This window comes from Myotis nattereri, assembly GCF_964212035.1.
Source record: "Myotis nattereri genome assembly, chromosome: 4".
Taxonomy (NCBI): domain Eukaryota; kingdom Metazoa; phylum Chordata; class Mammalia; order Chiroptera; family Vespertilionidae; genus Myotis; species Myotis nattereri.
This window is the reverse complement of record NC_138079.1, coordinates 4,334,708-4,354,680: the sequence shown is the minus strand read 5'-3', so window position 1 is coordinate 4,354,680 and position 19,973 is coordinate 4,334,708. Positions and strand designations below refer to the sequence as shown.

Here is a 19,973-nt window from a genome sequence, read left to right as displayed (position 1 = left end):
GGCCCTCTTGGTCTCAAAGTGGTTTTGTGTTGGGTTCACTTTGTGAGACTCTGGAGTTGAAAAGCCTGCTCACTTTGGGAATCCAGGCTGACAATTTCCCATCTCCAGGGTGATTTGTGGTTCTACAATAACCTCTGTAACTTCTGCTCTTTCAGGATAAATGTTAACAATATTAACCAAGAATTTGAAGGCTGGTTCCTTTTTTAAATGAAAGACCAATATCTTTTCCTCTGATAGTTTGATGAGTTATTCCTTAAGCAATTGGGAAGTTTTCAGATTAAACTTTTTACTGCTTTTCTCTTCTCTGCTCATTCTCTTTCTTCCAGGAACCCAAGCCTGGCTAGGAGCATGTTCAGATTGTGTATTGAATCAAAAGCTGCTACCAGCAGGACTTCTCAAAGAAATCAAGACAAGATTTCTTTTTCATTATAAAGAGCTTAAAAGGGACAGAACAACTTATAATAAAAGCCATGTACTTGGCAAAATCATTTTCTCTTTCCCATTTGGGCCTATTTCTGTGAGCTGTTGTTGATTTCCTCTGGGTCACCTCCTTGCTCGATGAGGTCACCTGCTCTAATGCATAGGAAAGGGGGAGTGGGAAGTGAATTGGACTCACTTGAGAAAATGAGGTGAGAAAAAAAATGATGCAAGAACAAAAAGGAAAATCTATTTTTGTTTACAAAGGAAATGGGGAGAAATTCGTGCGGATGGGGGTTTGTTTTGGCAAGCTCAAATAATCCGGTGGTTGCTTTATGGAAATTGTTTAGCGCACGTCTCCCCAGGCTCGCTGTGAGCCAGCGTAGCCTCTGCAGTGCATCTGCGTCTTGTGCAGGCCGAGGGCTGCGAGGCACAGCTAATGACTCTTCCCAAGGCACCTGTGGTCAACTGCATTCAAAAAGCTAAATGAGCCCGTGCTCTTTGGATTTAACCTCTTAGGAGATTTGGAGATTTAGAGGCTGAGGGGACGGACAAAAATCGTGCACTAGTAAAACTTCCCGGAAGAGTCATGACATTTAGTAGAAAAGCAGTGAGGTATCCCTAAGACCATGCCGCCGAACTTGTGTTGAATGCCCCACCTTGTAGAGGGAAATTCTACACAGGGGCAGGGACCCAGCAGCAGTGATCCGCAACTCAGCTCTGTGTGTCGTTGCTTCGCTTATAAGAGGAACACACAAAAGCAGCAGGGGGAAATCATGGGTGTTGAGTAAGTTAAAGAGGGGAAAGAGAGGAGAGAAAGATATTCTGGGTAGAGGGAGCAGCCTGAAGAGAGCAGGGTAACAAACAGCGTGGGGTGTGGGAATGAGGGCTGGGGGCAGTGGTAGTAGAAGCAGTTTGAAGGCTGCTGGAGCATAAACTGTGAGGTGGCAACAGAAGGGAGAGCTTCCCAGAGGCTAGACTTTGAAGGGTCTTGAGTCCTGGGTCATGTTATAGGTAGACTTTGGTTTGGATTAGGTTGACGTGGCAACAGCAAGGAGGATGGAACGAAAGAGAACAAGGAAACGAGGAGAGCACTTAAGAGATGCTGCATGCCTCAGGCCAAGCGTGAAGTGATGAGGGTCTGAGCTAGGGTGGTTGGGGGCAAAGATGAAGAGGAGGGAGAATGAGCAGCCCGGGAGGACACAGTGGGACGCAGGGTATGAAGGAGAGGAGGGCAGACACTGGTGTTTTTAGATTGGGACGCTGGGTTGATGGTGGTTCCTGGGACTAAGCCCGGGGATACGGGGAGAGCAGCAGGTCAGCATGCCGGGGAGGAGTATCCGGGATGCTGAGATGGGGGTACCTGTGGTGCCATCCATAAGGAGATGTCCATCAAGAGATTTGGATAGCCTAACTGGTTTGGCTCAGTGGCTAGAGCGTCGGCCTGGGGACTGAAGGGTCCCAGGTTCGATTCTGGTCAAGGGCATGTACCTTGGTTGCGGGCACATACCCAGTGGGGAGTGCGCAGGAGGCAGCTGAATTGATGTTTCTCTCTCATCAATGTTTCTAACTCTCTATCCCTCTCCCTTCCTCTCTGTAAAAAATCAATAAAATATATTTAAAAAAAAGAGAGAGAGATTTGGATACATGAATCTGAACATGAGAGATTTGGAATGAGGTATGGATTTGAGAGTCAACGGCATATAGGTGATTTCCCAGAATAGGACTCTGACTGGGAAGGAATTAAGCAATGAGCCAGCAGAAGAGCACATGGAGGGGACTGAGAAGTGAACAGTGAGGAGGAGGAGGCCAGCGTGGCGATCACGGCAGTAGAGGGTCTACTTGTGGAAGTGAGAGGTGGAGAACGAAGCGATAATCCTCGCCATCCATTGGGGAGTTGCTAAAGCTCTCCAGTTACTCAAAGCAAACACATGTAAAGAAGCCTTCAATCGTTTGGAAACCACTTGTCCTAGACTCGTAGCTGCAAACCTGGGACCTACTCCACCAAAACCTGCGGTGTGACTTGGTTAAGGTCCTGCCCCTCCCAGGCCCGGATTTTCTCATCATTTAAGTGAGCGGATTGGAGGCATAGTTCCTAAGGTCCTTTGGGGCAATGGGCTCTTCCTAATGCTGGGAAACTAGAAGCAGAGTTCATGCAGCAACATCTGGAAAAGGACTCTCTTTCTCATGCTGAGGCTATGTCCTTGCTGATGCTGAATTTGGCTCAGGAACAAGGGGAGAGGATGCTACCCTTTATGCCTCCTGCCTCCCGACCTGACCCTGGGAAAGCACTAATCTCTTTCCCATCTCTGTAACTCTGTCATGTCAAGAATGCTATAAAATGGAATCATCCAGTGTGCACCTCTTGAGATTAGATTTTTTTTCAGTCGGCATCACTTCCTTGAGATCCATCTAAATTGTGTGTCTCGAGTATATCAACATTCACTTTTCCTTAGACGGACACACGTGGTTTGGTGTAAGGTCTTCCGATGCTGTGAGTCCAGCCCATGTTTCAAAGGACATTGTAGGGAGGCCGGCCCCCAGTTAGAACCACAGGTTCCTCTAGGAGCCCTTGTTCTCATTGCCTTTGTCAGGATCTGACCTGAGTGACCTTCAGCTAGTTCTTCAATAATGAACTTAACAATGCTCTCTTTACAAATAATGCTGAGAAGGTGCAACTAAATGAAAGAATATGTGTAAAAATCTGTCACATAATAAATGACTAAGAAATGTTTCCTTCCTGTTTTTTCCCCCCCTCTTTCCCTCCCTTTTATTTCCTTCTCTTTTCTTTTCTTCCTTTCCCTTCCTTTCTGTTCTTTTACATTCCTGCTGCCTGCCACCTGGCCAGTGTTTTATGGTGGGTATGGGCCATTCATTCCAGTAGGGCTGCTGTTCTGACTACCGTCTGACTGCTTGTGCCCCGCTGGTTCCCCAGAATCCCTCCTCTCGTCCTCCATGATACATCATTTTGTTGGATGAAGTCACAATGAGGTGGTTGTTTGTTTTTTTTAATTCTCACCTGAGGCTATATTTTTCCATTGATTTCTAGAGAGAGTGGAAGGGATGGGGAGGGACCGAGAGAGAAACATCAATGTGAAGAGAGACACATCAATTGGTTGCCTCCCATAAACACCCTGACTGGGGCTAAGGAACTAGCCTGCAACCGAGGTACATGTCCTTGACCGGGATCGAACCCGGGACCTTCAGTCCGTGGGCCCACGCTCCAACCACTGAGCCAAACCAGCTAGGGCACGATGAGGATTTTTAAATACTAAAGTCTGTTTCTTCTATTTCAGTTCATTGTACTAACCAGCTTGCTGACTTTTCACGAGTGATGAGCCATCTTTCTGTGTTTTCATGAAAGGAAGATGGTCTATGGTGGTTAGGTAGCATGGGTGGGGGAGCTGGGAGAGTCTCTAACAGGCAATTTGATTTGGGTGTGGCCTTAGCAAAATACAGGATAGTGGAGAAGCAAGTTCATAGTTTGATGAAGAGGGTGTGTGATGTCCTGGGGCTGAGCCCAGAGCAATAGACTGAGATTCCAGGGGCCAGTGGCCCTAGTCATTCTCCAGGTAGTCCCCCCTTACCAGGATGGCCTATGTCCGTGATGGCGAACCTACGACACGCGTGTCAGAGGTGACACGCCAACTCATTTTTTTGGTTGATTTTCTTTGTTAAATGGCATTTAAATGTATAAAATAAATATCAAAAATATAAGTCTTTGTTTTACTATGGTTGCAAATATCAAAAAATTTCTATATGTGACATGGCACCAGAGTTAAGTTAGGGTTTTTCAAAATGCTGACGCGCCGAGCTCAAAAGGTTCGCCATCACTGGCCTATGTAGAGACCGCCCCCCTCCAAAAGGGAAAGCAATTTCTCCTGCAGAAATTCAAATGAAACCAGAGTGCCCTTGGAGCTGGGAGCCCATTTCCTTCTCCCTCATCTGACAAGTGTTCACCCAGTTAATCTGGAGCAAACCCTCTCCTCCCGTCCCCACTAGCAACTGTGGGCCACATGGTGCCTCAGGAGCCCTGCAAGCTGCAGCCTGGGCACCTTCTACAGCATCCTAATTGCTGCCAGACAGCCAGTGGCCCTAACCCTCGGCCCTTCACCCACAGATGTCAAACCAAGAAGGTTGCATTGACAAGAAACCACCCAGTGCAACCCCAGGCTTCTGGGATGCCTCGTGAAAGGAAGAGCTTTTTGTTGCAACTCTATTCATTTTGCATTTGCAATAAAAATGCCTTTTCAGAATGGTCTTGACATTGGAAGCAGAGAGCCACTGAAGTAGAACTTGAAACAGCTGCGGGTCTTTGCTGACATATTTTTGGTTTTCCCTCAAGTGTTCCTTGTCCCAGTGATCATTTCTGTCCTAAGTTCTCCCCTCCAGGTTTTCTTAGTGGAAATCATGAGAGTCACAGTGTTTAAGCAGAGGGTTAGCCCCGAGAAGGAACTTGGCCTCTGCCCAATTCTTCTAGATCTCTGAGACACTCATCCAGTGCTCATCTCTCTTGGCTGCTTCTGGGACTAATGTGATGGGCTCCTGCCACGGTAAACTCACCCCTGCAATCTCTTCCGCTTCCTTCTCCAGCAAGGACTGAAAATAGTGCACCATGCCGAGAAGACACTGACCAGCTTCTGTAAGTGGCAGAAGAGTATCAATCCTAAGAGTGACCTCAACCCTGCCCATCACGACGTGGCCGTCCTTCTCACCAGGTACCCCAGAGACCACAGGGAGGCCTGGGGCTGCAAGCAGGGCGGGCTGGCGGGTGGGAGGGGTACCAGGTATTCAAACTCATGAAATTCTCTTACTCTTTGCTGTTCTTGGTCATTTCCAAAGGTAGCTTCTATGATCTAAGCAACTCCTGACTCCCATATGAGTGAGGGGACAGATAGCAAGTCTCTGGGGTAATAAACTGTGTCTGCTGGCAAAATGCTGGCCCCTTGCCTATCCCAATGGTGATTTGCTCTTTAAAATGGCTTCACTATGTGGCTTTATAAACAATCAGAACACTTGTTTGCAGATTCTCATTAAAGACTCCAGTTACTTTTAACCATGGGAATTCCCACCCTTTATTTTTTGTTTTAAAAATGTTCTTCCAGTTAAGAAACATGCAACAATTTCTAGAGAAATCAGTCCTCCTTGTAACTGATCTCTGACTGATGTTGAGGGCAGAATATGGGGAGCAGGTCCTTCCTTGAGTAGACAGAGTGGTTTGCTTATGCCTCTCTACCTTTTATCCTTATGACACACCATTTTGTTTTGACAACTGGTAGACCCTGTGGTTCTAATTAGAACCATCAAACCTTCTAGGACTCATAGCTGTGAAAAGCTAGTGAACTGAAACCCAGGCTCTTAGAAGGCTCTGTTTGCTCATTAATTCAAAAAATATTTATTGAGCACCCACTGTATACCAGATACTATTTTTTTTTAGATGTTGCGATTTTTAAAAAAATATATTTTATTGATTTTTTTACAGAGAGGAAAGGGAAGGGATAGAGAGTTAGAAACATCGATGAGAGAGAAACACCGATCAGCTGCCTCTTGCACACTCCCCACTGGGGAGGTGCCCACAACCAAGGTACATGCCCTTGACCAGAATTGAACCTGGGACCCTTGAGTCCGCAGGCCGACGCTCTATCCGCTAAGCCAAACAGGTTAGGGCCAGATACTATTTTAATCTAGACAAATGCATGTCTTACATTAATGGGGTGGAGTAAGTTCTCATGGGGCAGTCCTTTGAAGACTCAGAGACATCAAGAAATCCAGGGATGTGTAGTAAAAGAAGCCTCTTTGCCTGGCCCCTGAGCCACCAAGAACTCCCCACACTGGCAGGCCCTGTGTGTGTGTGTTGTTCCTGAACACCCTGTTCTGCCATCTGTCCCTTTGACAGGATAATCCCAGTGCATCGGATGCCTATGAAGGATGATAATCAGCCCTGACTCTATCCAAATATCTGCTTTAGCCTGGCCAGAAACTTCAACCATCAGACTCACCCTTTTGAGTGCAAGTATCAAAATTTGCTAACATGGCCTGGCAAGCATGGCTCAGTGGTTGAGTGTCAACCTATGAGCCAGGAAATTACAGGTCATTTTCAGGTCACGGTCTGATTCCCGATCAGGACACATGCCCAGGTTGTGAGCTCGATCCCCAGTGGGAGTGTGCAGGAAGTAGCCAATCAATGATTCTCTCTCTGCATTGATATTCCTAAATCTCTCCCCCTCTCTTTTCCTCTCTGAAATCAATTTTAAAAAGTGTGTTGTTTTTTTTTTAACTTGCCAAGATGTTCCATGAGAAGTCTATGGCATAAGCCTATCACATTAGGTTCATTAGGACTATGACACCTCCGATGGATCAACAGCTCCCTGGGAAGTAGGTTAATGAGGGTTTGGGATGTAAGCCTGGAGGCTGTTGGGGGCCAGCAGGCAGCCAGGGAACCCCAGGGAACTGGGCTGAAACCCGGAGAAGACATCAGTCCAGGCAGGACCTGTCTCCAGGGAAGAACCCTGGGTTCCAGGACCAGCACTGGCTGCCTGGAAGCTGTGTCTCAGCTCCGTCTCTTTTCTCTCCCTGAAAGCAGGAAGAATTCTCCTCTCACTCTCACATGAAGAAGTGAGGGAGTTAGCTAACAGGAGCTGGCATTGTGGAGTGTTTTACATGGGCCAAGCACTGTGCCACATCTATTAGGACAATCGCCATTCCATTTAATCCCCACAGGAACACTGGTGGTTGACTACTATCAATCACTCCTATTTTACAGATGGGGAAACTGAGGCTTGGTTAGGCCCCTTGCCCAAAGTCTCATTGCCATTAGCAGGTAAAGCTGGGACTTAAATCCAGATAAACCGCATTAGCTATACTCTTACTGTGCGTATGATGGCTCTGCTCTCCTTTCTTTTCTTACCATGATCATTTATCTTTCTTAGAACAGAGGTCTTGTCTCAAGCTCTGATGAACCTCATTGGCTGCTACGCAGTGGAGAGTATTCCAGTTTCTAAAGCAGGATTTCTCAACCTCGGCCCCACTGACATTCTGGGTTGCATCATTCTTTGTTGTGAGGGGGTGTCCTGTGCACAGTACAATTCTTTTATTACCCCCTTTTATCCCCTTTAGCATGTAGCAAGCACTCAGACAACAATTATTTAATGGACCTAGCTGCCTGCACTATCTTTCCTGTAGAACAGCGGACACACAAAACAGACCATGTGTGGCCAGAAATGGCATCCGCACAAAACCTAGGCGCTGAAGCCCTGGAGCTGACTAAAGCTCACACTTTGCTGGCATTTGCGCCAGTCACTCTTGGCAAAGAGCTCTTCTTGAACCGAAGAAAACCAAGTGACCAGTGAATGACTCTTTCAAACGCTTGTCAGGGATGGAAACAGTCCCCACCAGGATGTGGGTGCACATTTTTATATTTAAAAGCCGTAACTAGCATTTTGGAGATCCTAGAGTCTCTCCTTTCTTCTTCCAGGTTAGGGAAATAATGAAGGGAATGAATTCCTGGTGAAAAGAGGAACAATGCCTCTCTCTCTCTCTCTCTCTCTCTCTCTCTCTCTCTCTCTCTCTCTCTGACTTTGATTGTTCGTCCCCTCCCATATGCAATAGTGATAGGGTAGTGAAGCTGGAAAGAAAATTGATTTGATCTCTGGATGGGTTTATCAGACCAATTGCCTTTTTCATGAGTGAGAAAAAATTCTCATACGAGTTTTGAACCCAGACCTCAGAAAAAAAACAAAAATATTTCACATTTGAAAGACCTCAGTGACTGCTATTGTTCCTTCCTTGTTTACAATTCCAAATTAATTTCAATTTTCAACCAGATCCTTTTTTTTCTGAGAAAATAAAATAATTTAGCTTCCTGAGATCAAGAGCAAAAGCAACTCAAAATAAAACATCTGCATAAATTCTCCCATTCCTTAGGTGATAGGGAGATTCATTAATCAGGAGGTGAAATCAGAATAATCTTAATGAATTCAAAATCACTCCCTCTGCTCGCATGGACATTTAAACACTTACTTTCATGATGCTCTACAGACCACACTGAATGTGAATGAACGCCCAGCTTTTCCCAGGCAGGTTTTGGAGGTGTTCCACTCTCTGCATGTCTCATGCATCTCTGTTCTCTGCTTTCAGAAAAGACATCTGTGGGGGTGTCAATCGCCCCTGCGAGACGCTGGGCCTGTCTCACCTGTCAGGCATGTGCCAGCCTAGCCGGAGCTGTAACATCAATGAAGACTCAGGCCTCCCGCTGGCCTTCACGATTGCCCATGAGCTCGGACACAGGTAAAGGCCAAGGAAACTGCGATCTCTTCGCCGTGTCCATGTGTCAGCCTCAGGTAGTAGACGGAATGGGAAGCACCTTAAAGGGGCATAGGCAGTGGGACTGCACTGTGGCTTGAAACTCATCCTCCTCAACCTCTGCTTCCTCACCTGTAATGTTAGACGTAATCACACACTTTAAGGACCCCGGGATCTCCTCTGCCCTGACTGCTTGTACCATCTGCATCACACTGCAGTTCCCTGGAGTAAAATGAGGCGAGCAGGAGCAAGGAGATAAGCTTTAACTCATTGTTTAATGCAGGAGAAACAATGCCTGTTTAGTTCTTATGAAATAATAATTGTATTGATATCATTAAAAAGTCACAACCCGTAACGTTTTGTGCCCTTCCTTTATGCCAGACACTTGGCATCATGCCACTGAATCATCTCAATGACCTTATGATGTAGGTAACATTGTGAGTCTCATTTCACTTCCATGTGTAAAGGAGAACATTGACTAAATAAGAAATTGAAAACTGCTATAAACTTGGAAATACCATCAAACAGCCACCAGTGAACAGGAGGTCTGAGTTGTCCCAAAAACGTGTAACTTTGATTAGATGAATTTTTTAAAAGCTGGTTTCAGAATGTTTGCGTGAAGGAATAAGGAGGATTCAGGAGGTCCCCGTGGAGGAAAGATCTTAGCTTATTTGTAATGCACTTTGTTGGGCTATTTACAAACCACAGATGAGAGCACATCACACTAACTAGCGACTCAGAGGGGAGCCAAGTAAATGACTCAACTATACTCCCTGCCTGTCAGGTGGCTGCCAGCCTGGAATCCTCCCTCCAAAGAAGGGACAGAATGCTGGGGTGTGCTCAGGTGTGCTTCTGGGAAAGGTGGCATTGGCAAGAGCCTGGAGACTGGCTTATTCCAGGGCTGGCCTCTCTGGCCTGGGCTTTCTCGTCATTTTTTTCATGTCATATTGGAACTTTGCAAACTGCCTTTACCTGTAGAGGATTGGCTTTGGAGTTGGGAAAAGTGAGTGCTTATTCCTGGCTTTTCCATCAACAGCTATGATGACCTTAGATAATTGCCTTCACCTCTCTGCACCTGTTTTCTTATCTGTGAAATGAGTAGATGGAATAAGGCAGTTTCTTAGGTACTATGATTTCTTTGATCCTTACCAAAAACCCCTAGGAGATCAATGTGATGTATTCCAGTATCTTGCTGCTACATGCTATCTGAGTCAGCTTAACTCTTGGCAACCCTGTGAATGAGTGATGGCCACATGTGCTGTCCTCGGCAGCCCTGCCCAGCTCCCATAGACTCATGCCTGTGGCTTCATTTATGGAGTCAACCCATCTCATATTTGGTCTTTCCCTTTTCCTGCTGCCTTCTCCACCCCTCCCCCCAGCAGTATTGTCTTTTCCAAAGAACCCTGCCTTCCTAAGCTGCGTCCCTTGTCGAAGTGTCCCATCGGCTTCCCCTTTCATGTTCTCCCATAAATTATGGTGAAAAGGGAGAAGGACGTGAAAAGGGAGAAAGACAGTTTTGCTTTTTTGTGCTGTGAGTACCGCAGCAGGAGAATGAAGACAGCTTGAGGCAGCATTGGCCCTCCTGACTCTAGACTCATAGAAAGCCAACCGGGAGCTCTTCACTTTCTACCACACAGACATTTTTGAATTAGCCACATGGCTCCTCCGGTGCATAGACGAGACAAATCTTGCCTCAGATGTTCCCTGTGCTTTTCGGTTGAAAATGAGCTACTCCCTCCAACTTGAAAGGCGCACTTCGGAAGCAGAAGCCTTCTGTACAGAAGTAGCACTCGGTGGTATTCACCTTGCGGGAACTCTGACTTTCTCCCTGTTGCATGCCTGCCTCCTTGATATCCGTGGGCTTGTGCCTCCCTGCAGCTTCGGCATCCAGCATGACGGGAAGGAAAACGACTGTGAGTCCGCCAGAAGGCACCCCTACATCATGTCACGCCAGCTCCAGTACAACCCCATCCCGCTGACGTGGTCCAAGTGCAGCAAGGAGTACATCACCCGCTTCCTGGAGTAAGTGACAGCGCGGCTCCGAGCAGCCCCACTTGGGTCCCCTTCCACTGGAAGTCACGTGGCGTGTTACGTGAGGCCTGGAAAAGTCTCAGCTCCTCTCACAGGCCACAGCGTCTGAAGGGGTGGATTTCACTTCCGCTTTCTGACCCTGAGATCTAGGTGGGCTCTGCCCTCTGGCCACAGCCAGGGGAACACCTGTCCCCCGATGGCTCCCGTCTCACGGTGGCTCTTTAGGAGCTGGGTGTGCAGACTGGCAGGAGCCACCAGGATATGGCAGAAGTGGTCACCCAAACTCCATGGGGGATAAGGTGATGATTCTCTCATTTTACCGCTGCTGGCATTTCCTACATCACAGCTGAACCAGTGGAATGGGATGTGGTCTGGGTTTCCTTTTAGCTCCTACTATGGGCCTGGAGGGGTCTCTGTCTTGTGGAAATAAGCTTGTCTTGAGGACAAAGAGTGAACTGGAGGGGCAGAAGCTTCTGTTGAATGAAAGACTGAAGACAAAGGAAATCATAAGTATCTCTTCTCATTTCTATTAACTTCGTTTCAGCCGAGGCTGGGGGTTCTGTCTTAATGATATGCCCCAAAAGAAAGGCTTGAAGTCCAAGGTCATTGCCCCTGGAGTGATCTATGACGTTCACCACCAATGCCAGCTGCAGTATGGCCCCAATGCTACCTTCTGCCAGGAAGTAGAAGTAAGTGGCGGGTGTCCTGGTGGTGCTGGTGGGCATGTGCAGGGCTGGAGGTCTCCAGCACACTGAAAGAAGGGCCAGGGAGATATTTGGAAATCCCAAGGTCCAGACACGGAAATGCAAACTTTCCATTAAGGCACTGTGTCTATAAAGCAGAAGGATTGATAAAGCAGAAGGATTGATAAAGCAGAAGGATTGATGTTGGGGTCATTTCTATTCCTTGACTCTAGCTCCTTGGTATCCTGTGGAGCCAGCAATTCTTTGCAACTGGGTGGTGGTGAAGAAAATTCTATAGTGATTTCAAGAATCACAATTATTCACACCTACAGACTCCAGAGCAAACAATGTAATCCCTAACATTGCTCTCTTTTCTGAATTTCCTATCTGTTAAAGAGTTTCACCAGATCCCAAGATTGGAATAAGATTCATCCCCAATGTATTCTTTATTTTCAACATCTGATGATACCTCCTAAAGAGTTTGTGGCTCTGTCCTCTCTTTCATTCCCACTACTTCTGTCTTGATTCAGTCTCTCATCATCTCTCCTCGCTGTTGTAATTACCTCCTACCTAATCTTTCCCCCGCATTGCTCAGATTATTTCAAAACAGCAACAACACACATCTAGCCATGTCTCTTCTCTGATTTAAGGTCCCCACTAACCACAGGATAACATCCTGACTTCTTTCACTTCTTTGTAAGCTGGATCTTGACTCTTCTCTGACTCCTGCCCTTTGGTGTGTCTACGTATTATTCTGAACACGTAGACAAGGAGAAGCAACTCGCAGTGAGCCCGGGCCAGATGCTGTGCTGTGGCCTGAGTGAGATGGAGGAGGCGAGCACTCCAAATCCGTAATCAGAGCTTCTGGCCTTGCACAGCTCTGGGAGAGGAGGCAGATGCAAACATGTCAATCCAACGAGATAAAGACAGAAGGAGACTTAGAGAAAGACTCTGAGGAAGGAGGAAATGTGTTTACACAGAACAAGCAAACCTGAACAGAGATGATAAAGTTGATGCAAAAACCCCTCACCCCTCCCTTGTAACTGGTTACCAAGTCCCACTAATCCTGCCTCCTAAATATCTCTACACCCCACTGTTCCTGGGAGACTGCAGTGTCCCCTGCCTGGCCTCCTTTCTCAGGGGCCGGCAGCTCCAACAGGCTGGCTGCTTTCAGGAATAAGTAAGCGGAGGCTTTCTGGATGGAACACCTTCCGTTTCCTTCAGCGAACAGGCTCAAGTTACAGCCACCCAGCTCTTCGTAAACTTCTACCCGCAGTTTTTGGACTGGCCCTTGATGGCTAATGCCACCAGTTACCCTACCTAAGGACATGGATATTGTGCCACACACCTAGAGATCACAGTCTCAACTTTTAGGAAATGTGTTTTATCTCCCATTTTCTTATTGCCCAGTATGGTCTCCGCACCACTGTTTAGGAATTATGACGAAGTCCAGATGACATTTGAGCTGAGAGTGCTCCCATGGTTCCTTTCTATCCCATCGACAAGGAGAAGGAGCTCTCATTGAGCCAGGCCATCCCTCCTGCTCACCGGGAACGGCAGCGTGTACTGGGGACGAGTGTGTGTGTTTTACCGTCACTGTAGAAACGCTTCTGTGCAGGTGCTGAAATATAAAAAGGTGCGATCTCACATTTGTTTTCCAGAATGTCTGCCAGACGCTGTGGTGCTTGGTGAAAGGCTTTTGTCGCTCTAAGCTGGACGCGGCTGCGGATGGGACCCGCTGTGGCGAGAGGAAGGTGACGTGTGGGCGGAGGCAGGCAGCTGGCGGGCGGTGGGCGCTGAGTTCTGGGGAGAAGTCCCTGCAGGGGGCTGTCTCTGGGTGAATGGAGACCACAGAGCTGGACTAGCCGGAGGAAAGGGTCCACCTCCCCTGAGCCTTTGAGCCTTCATGGGAACAAGTGGTGACGGACAGAGGGCTGAGCCCAATCCCACACTTCCAATCACAGAACATCCGTCCCGTCTTCCCCTAATGCACTTCCGTGGAGTGCGTGGCTAGTCACATCTTCATGTTAGAGATCGGAAAGGACAGGCCCGTGGCGGCTTCTTTCCAAAGATGGTGGACTTGGGCCACCTGTGGTCTTCTTTCGCATCATCCAATCTGACTGCATTTCTTGAAGATCTGCCACTCTGCTAAGCAAGAAAGCCAGACACCCAAGAACTCAGAGAGGTTACATATTCTCTAGACTTCCCTGGAAGTGGGTAATGCCTGCTGCTCCACAAAGCCAATCAGGTTGGTTGTGGGTCTAGACCAGGGGTGGGCAAACTTTTTGATTCGAGGGCCACAGTGGGTTCTTAAACTGGACCGGAGGCCGGAACAAAAGCATGGATGGAGTGTTTGTGTGAACTAATATAAATTCAAAGTACACATCATTACATAAAAGGGTACGGTCTTTTTTTTTTTTTTTTTCAGTTTTATTCATTTCAAACGGGCTGGATCCGGCCCGCGGGCCATAGTTTGCCCACGGCTGGTCTAGAACTTAGGTATTTGGTGGGAATCTTTATGCAGCTAGAGGAGGGCCTGACTCATCACAGGTTTTAGAACCTGGTCAATACACAGTGATCAGAAATAATGGCAGGGCGGGCAGCAGATAAAACATGCTCAAATCTTCCGGGTAGTGTGGCCGTTTCTAACAAGTTGTATTTTCTTTTTGTTTTTCTTTTTCTATGGTTCACCCTCCTAAACTGACAGTTGTTAAAGCATTTCCCTGGAGAGTTAGAGAGTGGATTTTTTTCCTTCTGACTCACTCGGAAGACCAGAACTAGAAACACTGGGCAGAGTTACAGGAAAAGAGACATTTTTGTTGATACTAGAAAGAGCTTAAAATTCTTAACAAGTAGTGGTTTTTGGCAGCCAGTGGACTTTTACCAGGAGGATAACGTTATCTGACATTGAGTACCCCGGGGGGCTGTAAAGAAGTGTTATCACAGTACCAGTCTGTAAAGTTTGTTGCTGTCTACAGCAAGATAAGGAGCTTGCGCCAGAAAGTAAATCAATGACGTTACTGAACAGCTATGTTGCAGGGCATACCGAGCTGACGCGCTTTTCCTAGCGGGACATTCCCCGTGAAGGACTGATGTGTTGATGTACATTCTGGCATGCGATCTGCCAACCACACTTTGAGTAACACCCCTGCCTTGGCCGCAGCTAGGTGCCATGAAGTTCCCTCGATTCCTGAAATTCTCTGCTCCTCAGGCCCAAGACGCTTGGAGGAAATTCTTCTATGAGCTCTTCTCTGTTCTCCATGTGACGTGGGCTGCAGGAAGCCAGTGAGGAGAGTGGGGGTTGGACGTCTAGGGTGCTCGACCCAGCCTGCTGTGGGAGCCTTCCTGACAGCTCCTCCTCTTCTCTTTCCAGTGGTGTATGGCCGGCAAGTGCATCACGGTGGGGAAGAAACCAGAGAGCATTCCCGGAGGCTGGGGCCGCTGGTCGCCCTGGTCCCACTGCTCCAGGACCTGCGGGGCCGGGGCCCAGAGCGCGGAGAGGCTCTGCAACAACCCCGAGTGAGTGCGGCCAAGCACCTCCCTCTCCCGTGAGCTGGGAGACCCGCTTGGCCACTGTGACATCGGTGACCCACGCCTGCTGAGGGAAATCAGTGGGGACGCTGAAGATTCCCAGAGGGTGAACAAATAGTGGTTCTGCTGGGTTCCATTTGGGCTTGGCACCGGGTTCTTGCTAGAACTTGGATAAGCGGATTCCATCGCTTGGAGAGATAAGCACATTTCTTTTAAAGGGAAAGCCTCCAGGAGGTTATGCAGTTAAGGCCTCCTGGATAAACCACACCATCAGCAGGAGATCAGTGAGACTGAAGTTTGCTGATAAGATTGCAGCTTTCCTTCAGGCTTAACGAATGTACAGTTTTGCAAAAATGTTTTTCTTCCCTTATGTAACTAAGCAAATAGCTAGGCACCTTTCTGGGGATTATTATTTTAAAGTTTTAGATAAGGATTTTGTAAACCTTAGAGATCCATATTAGCTTGTTAAGAATTCCAAAGAAGTTATTTCACAAGTGGCTATCAAAGTTTTAATCAAATTGCTTACTTTTTTCATATTTTAAATTTGTATGATGATATTATATATAAATTAAATTTAAATTCCATTGATGTTCAAATATATCTTACATTATCAATTTCATTATTTTCTGGTATGCCAGATCCCAAGTATAATTTTTTTTAAATATACATATGATACCTCCTGTAAGTAGAAAATGTATTAAGCTTCTTTACCTATTTTTACATTAGTCTAAATTGAAGAGTAAGAGTCATAGTTTGTAAAAGGCAAATGATAAGCATTATTATAGTTCCCTCAATATCTTAATTCCAAATCTTATATTTTATTTACTTGTTTGTTTGTTTAGTGAGTTATTTATTGTTGACAGCATTACATATGTCCCCCATTCCCACCCCTTTGCCTCCCTCCACAAAGCCCCCAACCCAGGCCTTCCCCACCCTATTGTCTGTGTCCATGGGTTATGCATATATGCATAAATGTTCTTTGGTCAACCTCTTTCTGCCCCCACCCCCGAGATCTGTCAGTCTGTTCCATGTAGCCATGTTTTTGGACCTGTTTTGTTTGTCAGTTTATTTTGTTCATTAGATTCCACATATAAGTAAGATCATGTGATATTTTATTTTTCTCTCTGGCTTGTGAGCTTAGTATGCTAACCTCCTGGTCCATCCATGCTATCTCAAAGGGTAAGAGATCCTTCTTTGAGTAGCTGTATAGTGTTCCATTGTGTAAATGTATCACAGCTTTTTAATACATTCATCTATCTCCTTTTTATTAATAAGTATATTATATGTACATATAAGCATGTGTATATACATATCACATATATAATAAATTTCTCAGGGTTAATAAGTTAATATCTATAAAGAGTTTTATACAATACCTACTATAAAATTGTCAGTAAATTGTAGTTAATATAGTCATTATTATGATATTTAATCATTTACCACACATATAAGTATACATTTAAGGAATTTGGACAAAATTGTTTTTAAATCTTACCCTTTGATAAAAATTGTTTTTGTTTAAACATAAGGTTTCTGTGAATTCATAAATGTAAAACCAAGAATTTCTTACACTTCCATTTTTACAGAGAATCTTTATTTTATAATTTATTTCAGTGTGATCAGAAAAGTGATTTCCATTGTAGAGATCCGGAAATATAGGTGATTTGCTCTGGGACCCATTGTCAATGCTGCATATCAGCTACCACCAATCTGTAGCCTTTTGGGGATAATGGTCAATGACCTGTGCTATCAAAAAGGGACATCCTTGTTGAAGAACTGAAGGATGATTCTCTAATAGAGCTTCAGGGAGAAAATGGTCCTAATTCCCACATCAGGCCACAGCTTGTCACAGAGTCTCCTCAGTGAGTGACTGTGTACGATCTCAGTGGCCGGTTTGCTTAAGTTCACTAAGAACAACACCTGTGGAACCAAGTCACAGATTCTGTGCTGGGGTTTAGGTCACAGATTCAGGCCAGTGAGCGACCAAGTGACCTTGAGACTGTATCCTAACGTTCGTCACTGTCCAGTGAGAGCCCAGTGCGGCCTGGCTCATAAAATGCCCTCAGCGATGTTTGCTGGATGGAGATGAATTGGAGATATTCCAAGGCATAGAGTGTCACTCTACCATAACGAGTAGAAAGCCAGCCTAAACTCAAATATCAAAGACAAATCTTTGTACCACCTACAGGGCGTCAATGACTATGAACTCCCTTAGTCAGAGAATTCTCTTTGCCAAGCACATACAGTGGGATGATGAAGTGTCATGTAAGAGGAGAAAGAGATTACTTCTGGTAGGATTCTGGGGAAAATTCATTATGGAGATGGCATTTATTTGGTCCTTAAAGTACAGGCAGTATATAGACATTTAGAGACTTAAAGAGAGGGGAAATCTATCCAGAAGCACACAAAAAATATATAAAATACGTTAGTGTTACTGGAGCAATGTGCAGATGGAGGGGAATATGGGAAGTAAAGTGAATTAAGTCAAGATCTTGAGAGCCTTGAAGGCCAAGCTCAAGAGGCTGGACTTGATTCGGTGGCCATTAAAGGATTTTAAACAAGAAACTAAAATAATTCAGGTATTTGTAAAAATTAACCAGATAAGAGTGTGTACAATAGGTTGAATAAGGATAAAGAAAAAAAGATGGATAGCGGGGAGACAGGAATGGAAATAAAGCTTGGACAAGTTTGGTGTTTATGGAAATAAAGAGGAGGAAACAAATATAAAAATACAGCTAAAGACCAGGTATCTGAGTAAATGTGGGAAGGGATCAAGCTATTTCAGAATAGGCTTGGGATTGAATGTTCATGGGCAGCAACACAAACAGAAATGGATGAACTTGGAAGAATTTATTTAAAAGTTGAGTGTGAAGGGTAGAGAGGGACATGGTTTGGGAAGGTGTGAGCATGGCCACGTGTCAGGGGAGTTTAAAGGAAGATGCTGGCCTTTAAGGAAACTAACAGGACAGCTTCTGTGTCTCATCTGTAGGCCAAAGTTTGGAGGAAAGTACTGCACTGGAGAAAGGAAACGCTATCGCCTGTGCAACGTCCACCCCTGTCGCCCCGATGCACCAACATTTCGGCAGATGCAGTGCAGCGAGTTTGACACGGTGCCCTACAAGAATGCGTTCTACAACTGGTTTCCGGTTTTTAATCCAGGTAAGGAGCTGTAGCAGTATATTCCAGATCCAGGTCCATAGCCATTATCAGAAAGCATATGTCAGGGGTCTGTGCCACCCCGCCATGTCCAACAAAAAGAGAAATGTACCCTTAGATGTTCTGTATTTTAGCAGGTAAAATCAGGGTCCAGTTAGGTTGATCAGTAAATATTAAAGGTTGAATATGTCCAAGCTCTGTGCTGAGCTCTGCAGGAAATAAAAGACAAGTTTGTCAAACTTGGTGGCTCACTTCAAAACAGCTGAGGTGCAATTAAGTGATAAGTGTTGCATGGAATTCATTAAGTGCTTGTTGATGAGCGTGTGAAACAGACTGTAATTTTGGGCAGAAATTCAGAAAAGGTCATTGTGGGTTTGCAGTAATTTCAAAGAAGGCTTCCAAGGCAGTTGGTGATGATCCTTAAGTCTGAGTAGCCTTCTACTGCAAGGAGAGGAGGGGTATCGAAATAGTCAGGCATTCCATGTGGGCAGAGAATAGGACAAGGAAAGATGTAGGAATGACTTCATTCACCAGCTCTGGGCCATGAAGGAACATTTGTGTATACAAGACAGTCTAAGAAGGGTGGAGAGTAAAAGCAGGCATCTGGAGATTGCACATGAGGGGTGGGGATGTGGCTGAGCTGGAGCATGAATGGCAGCCATGGCAGCGCTGCACTGACTCAGGACCAGTCGCTCATTCTCTTCTGAAGGTGAAGAACTTGACTGACCATTATCTGTAGATGAACATCAGAAAGTATCTGGGCTATTTGTCGTCATTCCCGTGAGGAATGAAACGTGAAAGATTTCCCTGAGCGAAGGAGATTTGAGACAGGAAGAAAAAAATAACTTACCTAATTTTTCATGATTGAAAGTTTTTGAAATTCCAGTGTAGTGCTACTACACGAGAGGACTCATAGATGTGGGACAATGAATGAAAAGCATGTATTTGAACTGTTATGAAAATGCTATTGTCAGTGTATTTTGAACTGTTATGAAAATGCTATTGTCAATTCCTTGGAAAGAAAGACCCTAGAGTGCTTTGTCCACTTTGGAGCTATTGGTTGTCATGGGCAACGTCTGCTCCTTGCTCCCCATAGTTTAGCATCATTCATGCTCCAGAAGAGCGAATCATTTTGTTATTGGTACAACTTAGCTTCCTGAGCCAGGCATTTGAATATCAGCTAACTTATGTATATACTTATGTGGACTGTGAAAAAGCAACCAAACAAAACCAATGAGGAAAGGTACTGCCTTCCCTACACCCTGGACATTCTGCAGTATGTTGAAACTTCTTGGGCCCATGGTCCTGTCACTCTGTGTGCAGCCTTCCAGAACTAAAGTAGCACAGCTTCCCCAGGACTCTGGCAGGTGCTTAGTTTGGAGATTTCCCCTCCCCTGATTCCCTGTAGATGCGGAGTTGGGCTTGTGTGTTCTGAACTCTGATGGCTTGAGTAGTTGGACTTGGAATAAAAAGATTTGGCTCAACCGGGTGTTCATTGTTTATAAGCATTTATCAAATGCGTACTTTTTTGTATAGCATAGAGTAGGTACTAAAAAATGAGAATTATAAAAGTAGTCATGCTCTAGCTGGTTTGGCTCAGTTGATAGAGCATCGGCCTGCAGACTGAAGGGCCCTGGGTTCTATTCCAGTCAGGGGCACATGTCTGGGTTTGGGCTCGATCCCCTGTAGGAGGCGTGCAGGAGGCAACCGATTGATGATTCCCTCTCATCACTGATGTTTCTCTCCCTCTCTCTCTCTCCCCGCCCCCCCCTTCCTCTCTGAAATCAATTAAAAAATGTTTTTAAAAAACGTAGTCATAAATTTCACTCACGTTGGAGTGGTTGGCTTGCATCT

The 19,973-nt window shown here is 45.8% G+C and overlaps 1 protein-coding gene across 1 annotated transcript in view; it reads left to right on the top strand.

Annotated features, from left to right (window-relative positions):
• Nucleotides 1-19,973, top strand: part of ADAMTS12 (ADAM metallopeptidase with thrombospondin type 1 motif 12) — a gene marked incomplete at both ends in the record, with an annotated part of 181,821 nt that overhangs the window by 105,191 nt on the left and 56,657 nt on the right. Inside the window, 7 exons of the mRNA XM_081090333.1 lie at nt 5,011-5,135; nt 8,554-8,703; nt 10,597-10,740; nt 11,294-11,438; nt 13,094-13,186; nt 14,806-14,951; nt 17,953-18,122. Coding sequence (XP_080946459.1) covers nt 5,011-5,135; nt 8,554-8,703; nt 10,597-10,740; nt 11,294-11,438; nt 13,094-13,186; nt 14,806-14,951; nt 17,953-18,122 — 973 coding nt within the window. The remainder of the gene's footprint in view (nt 1-5,010; nt 5,136-8,553; nt 8,704-10,596; nt 10,741-11,293; nt 11,439-13,093; nt 13,187-14,805; nt 14,952-17,952; nt 18,123-19,973) is intronic.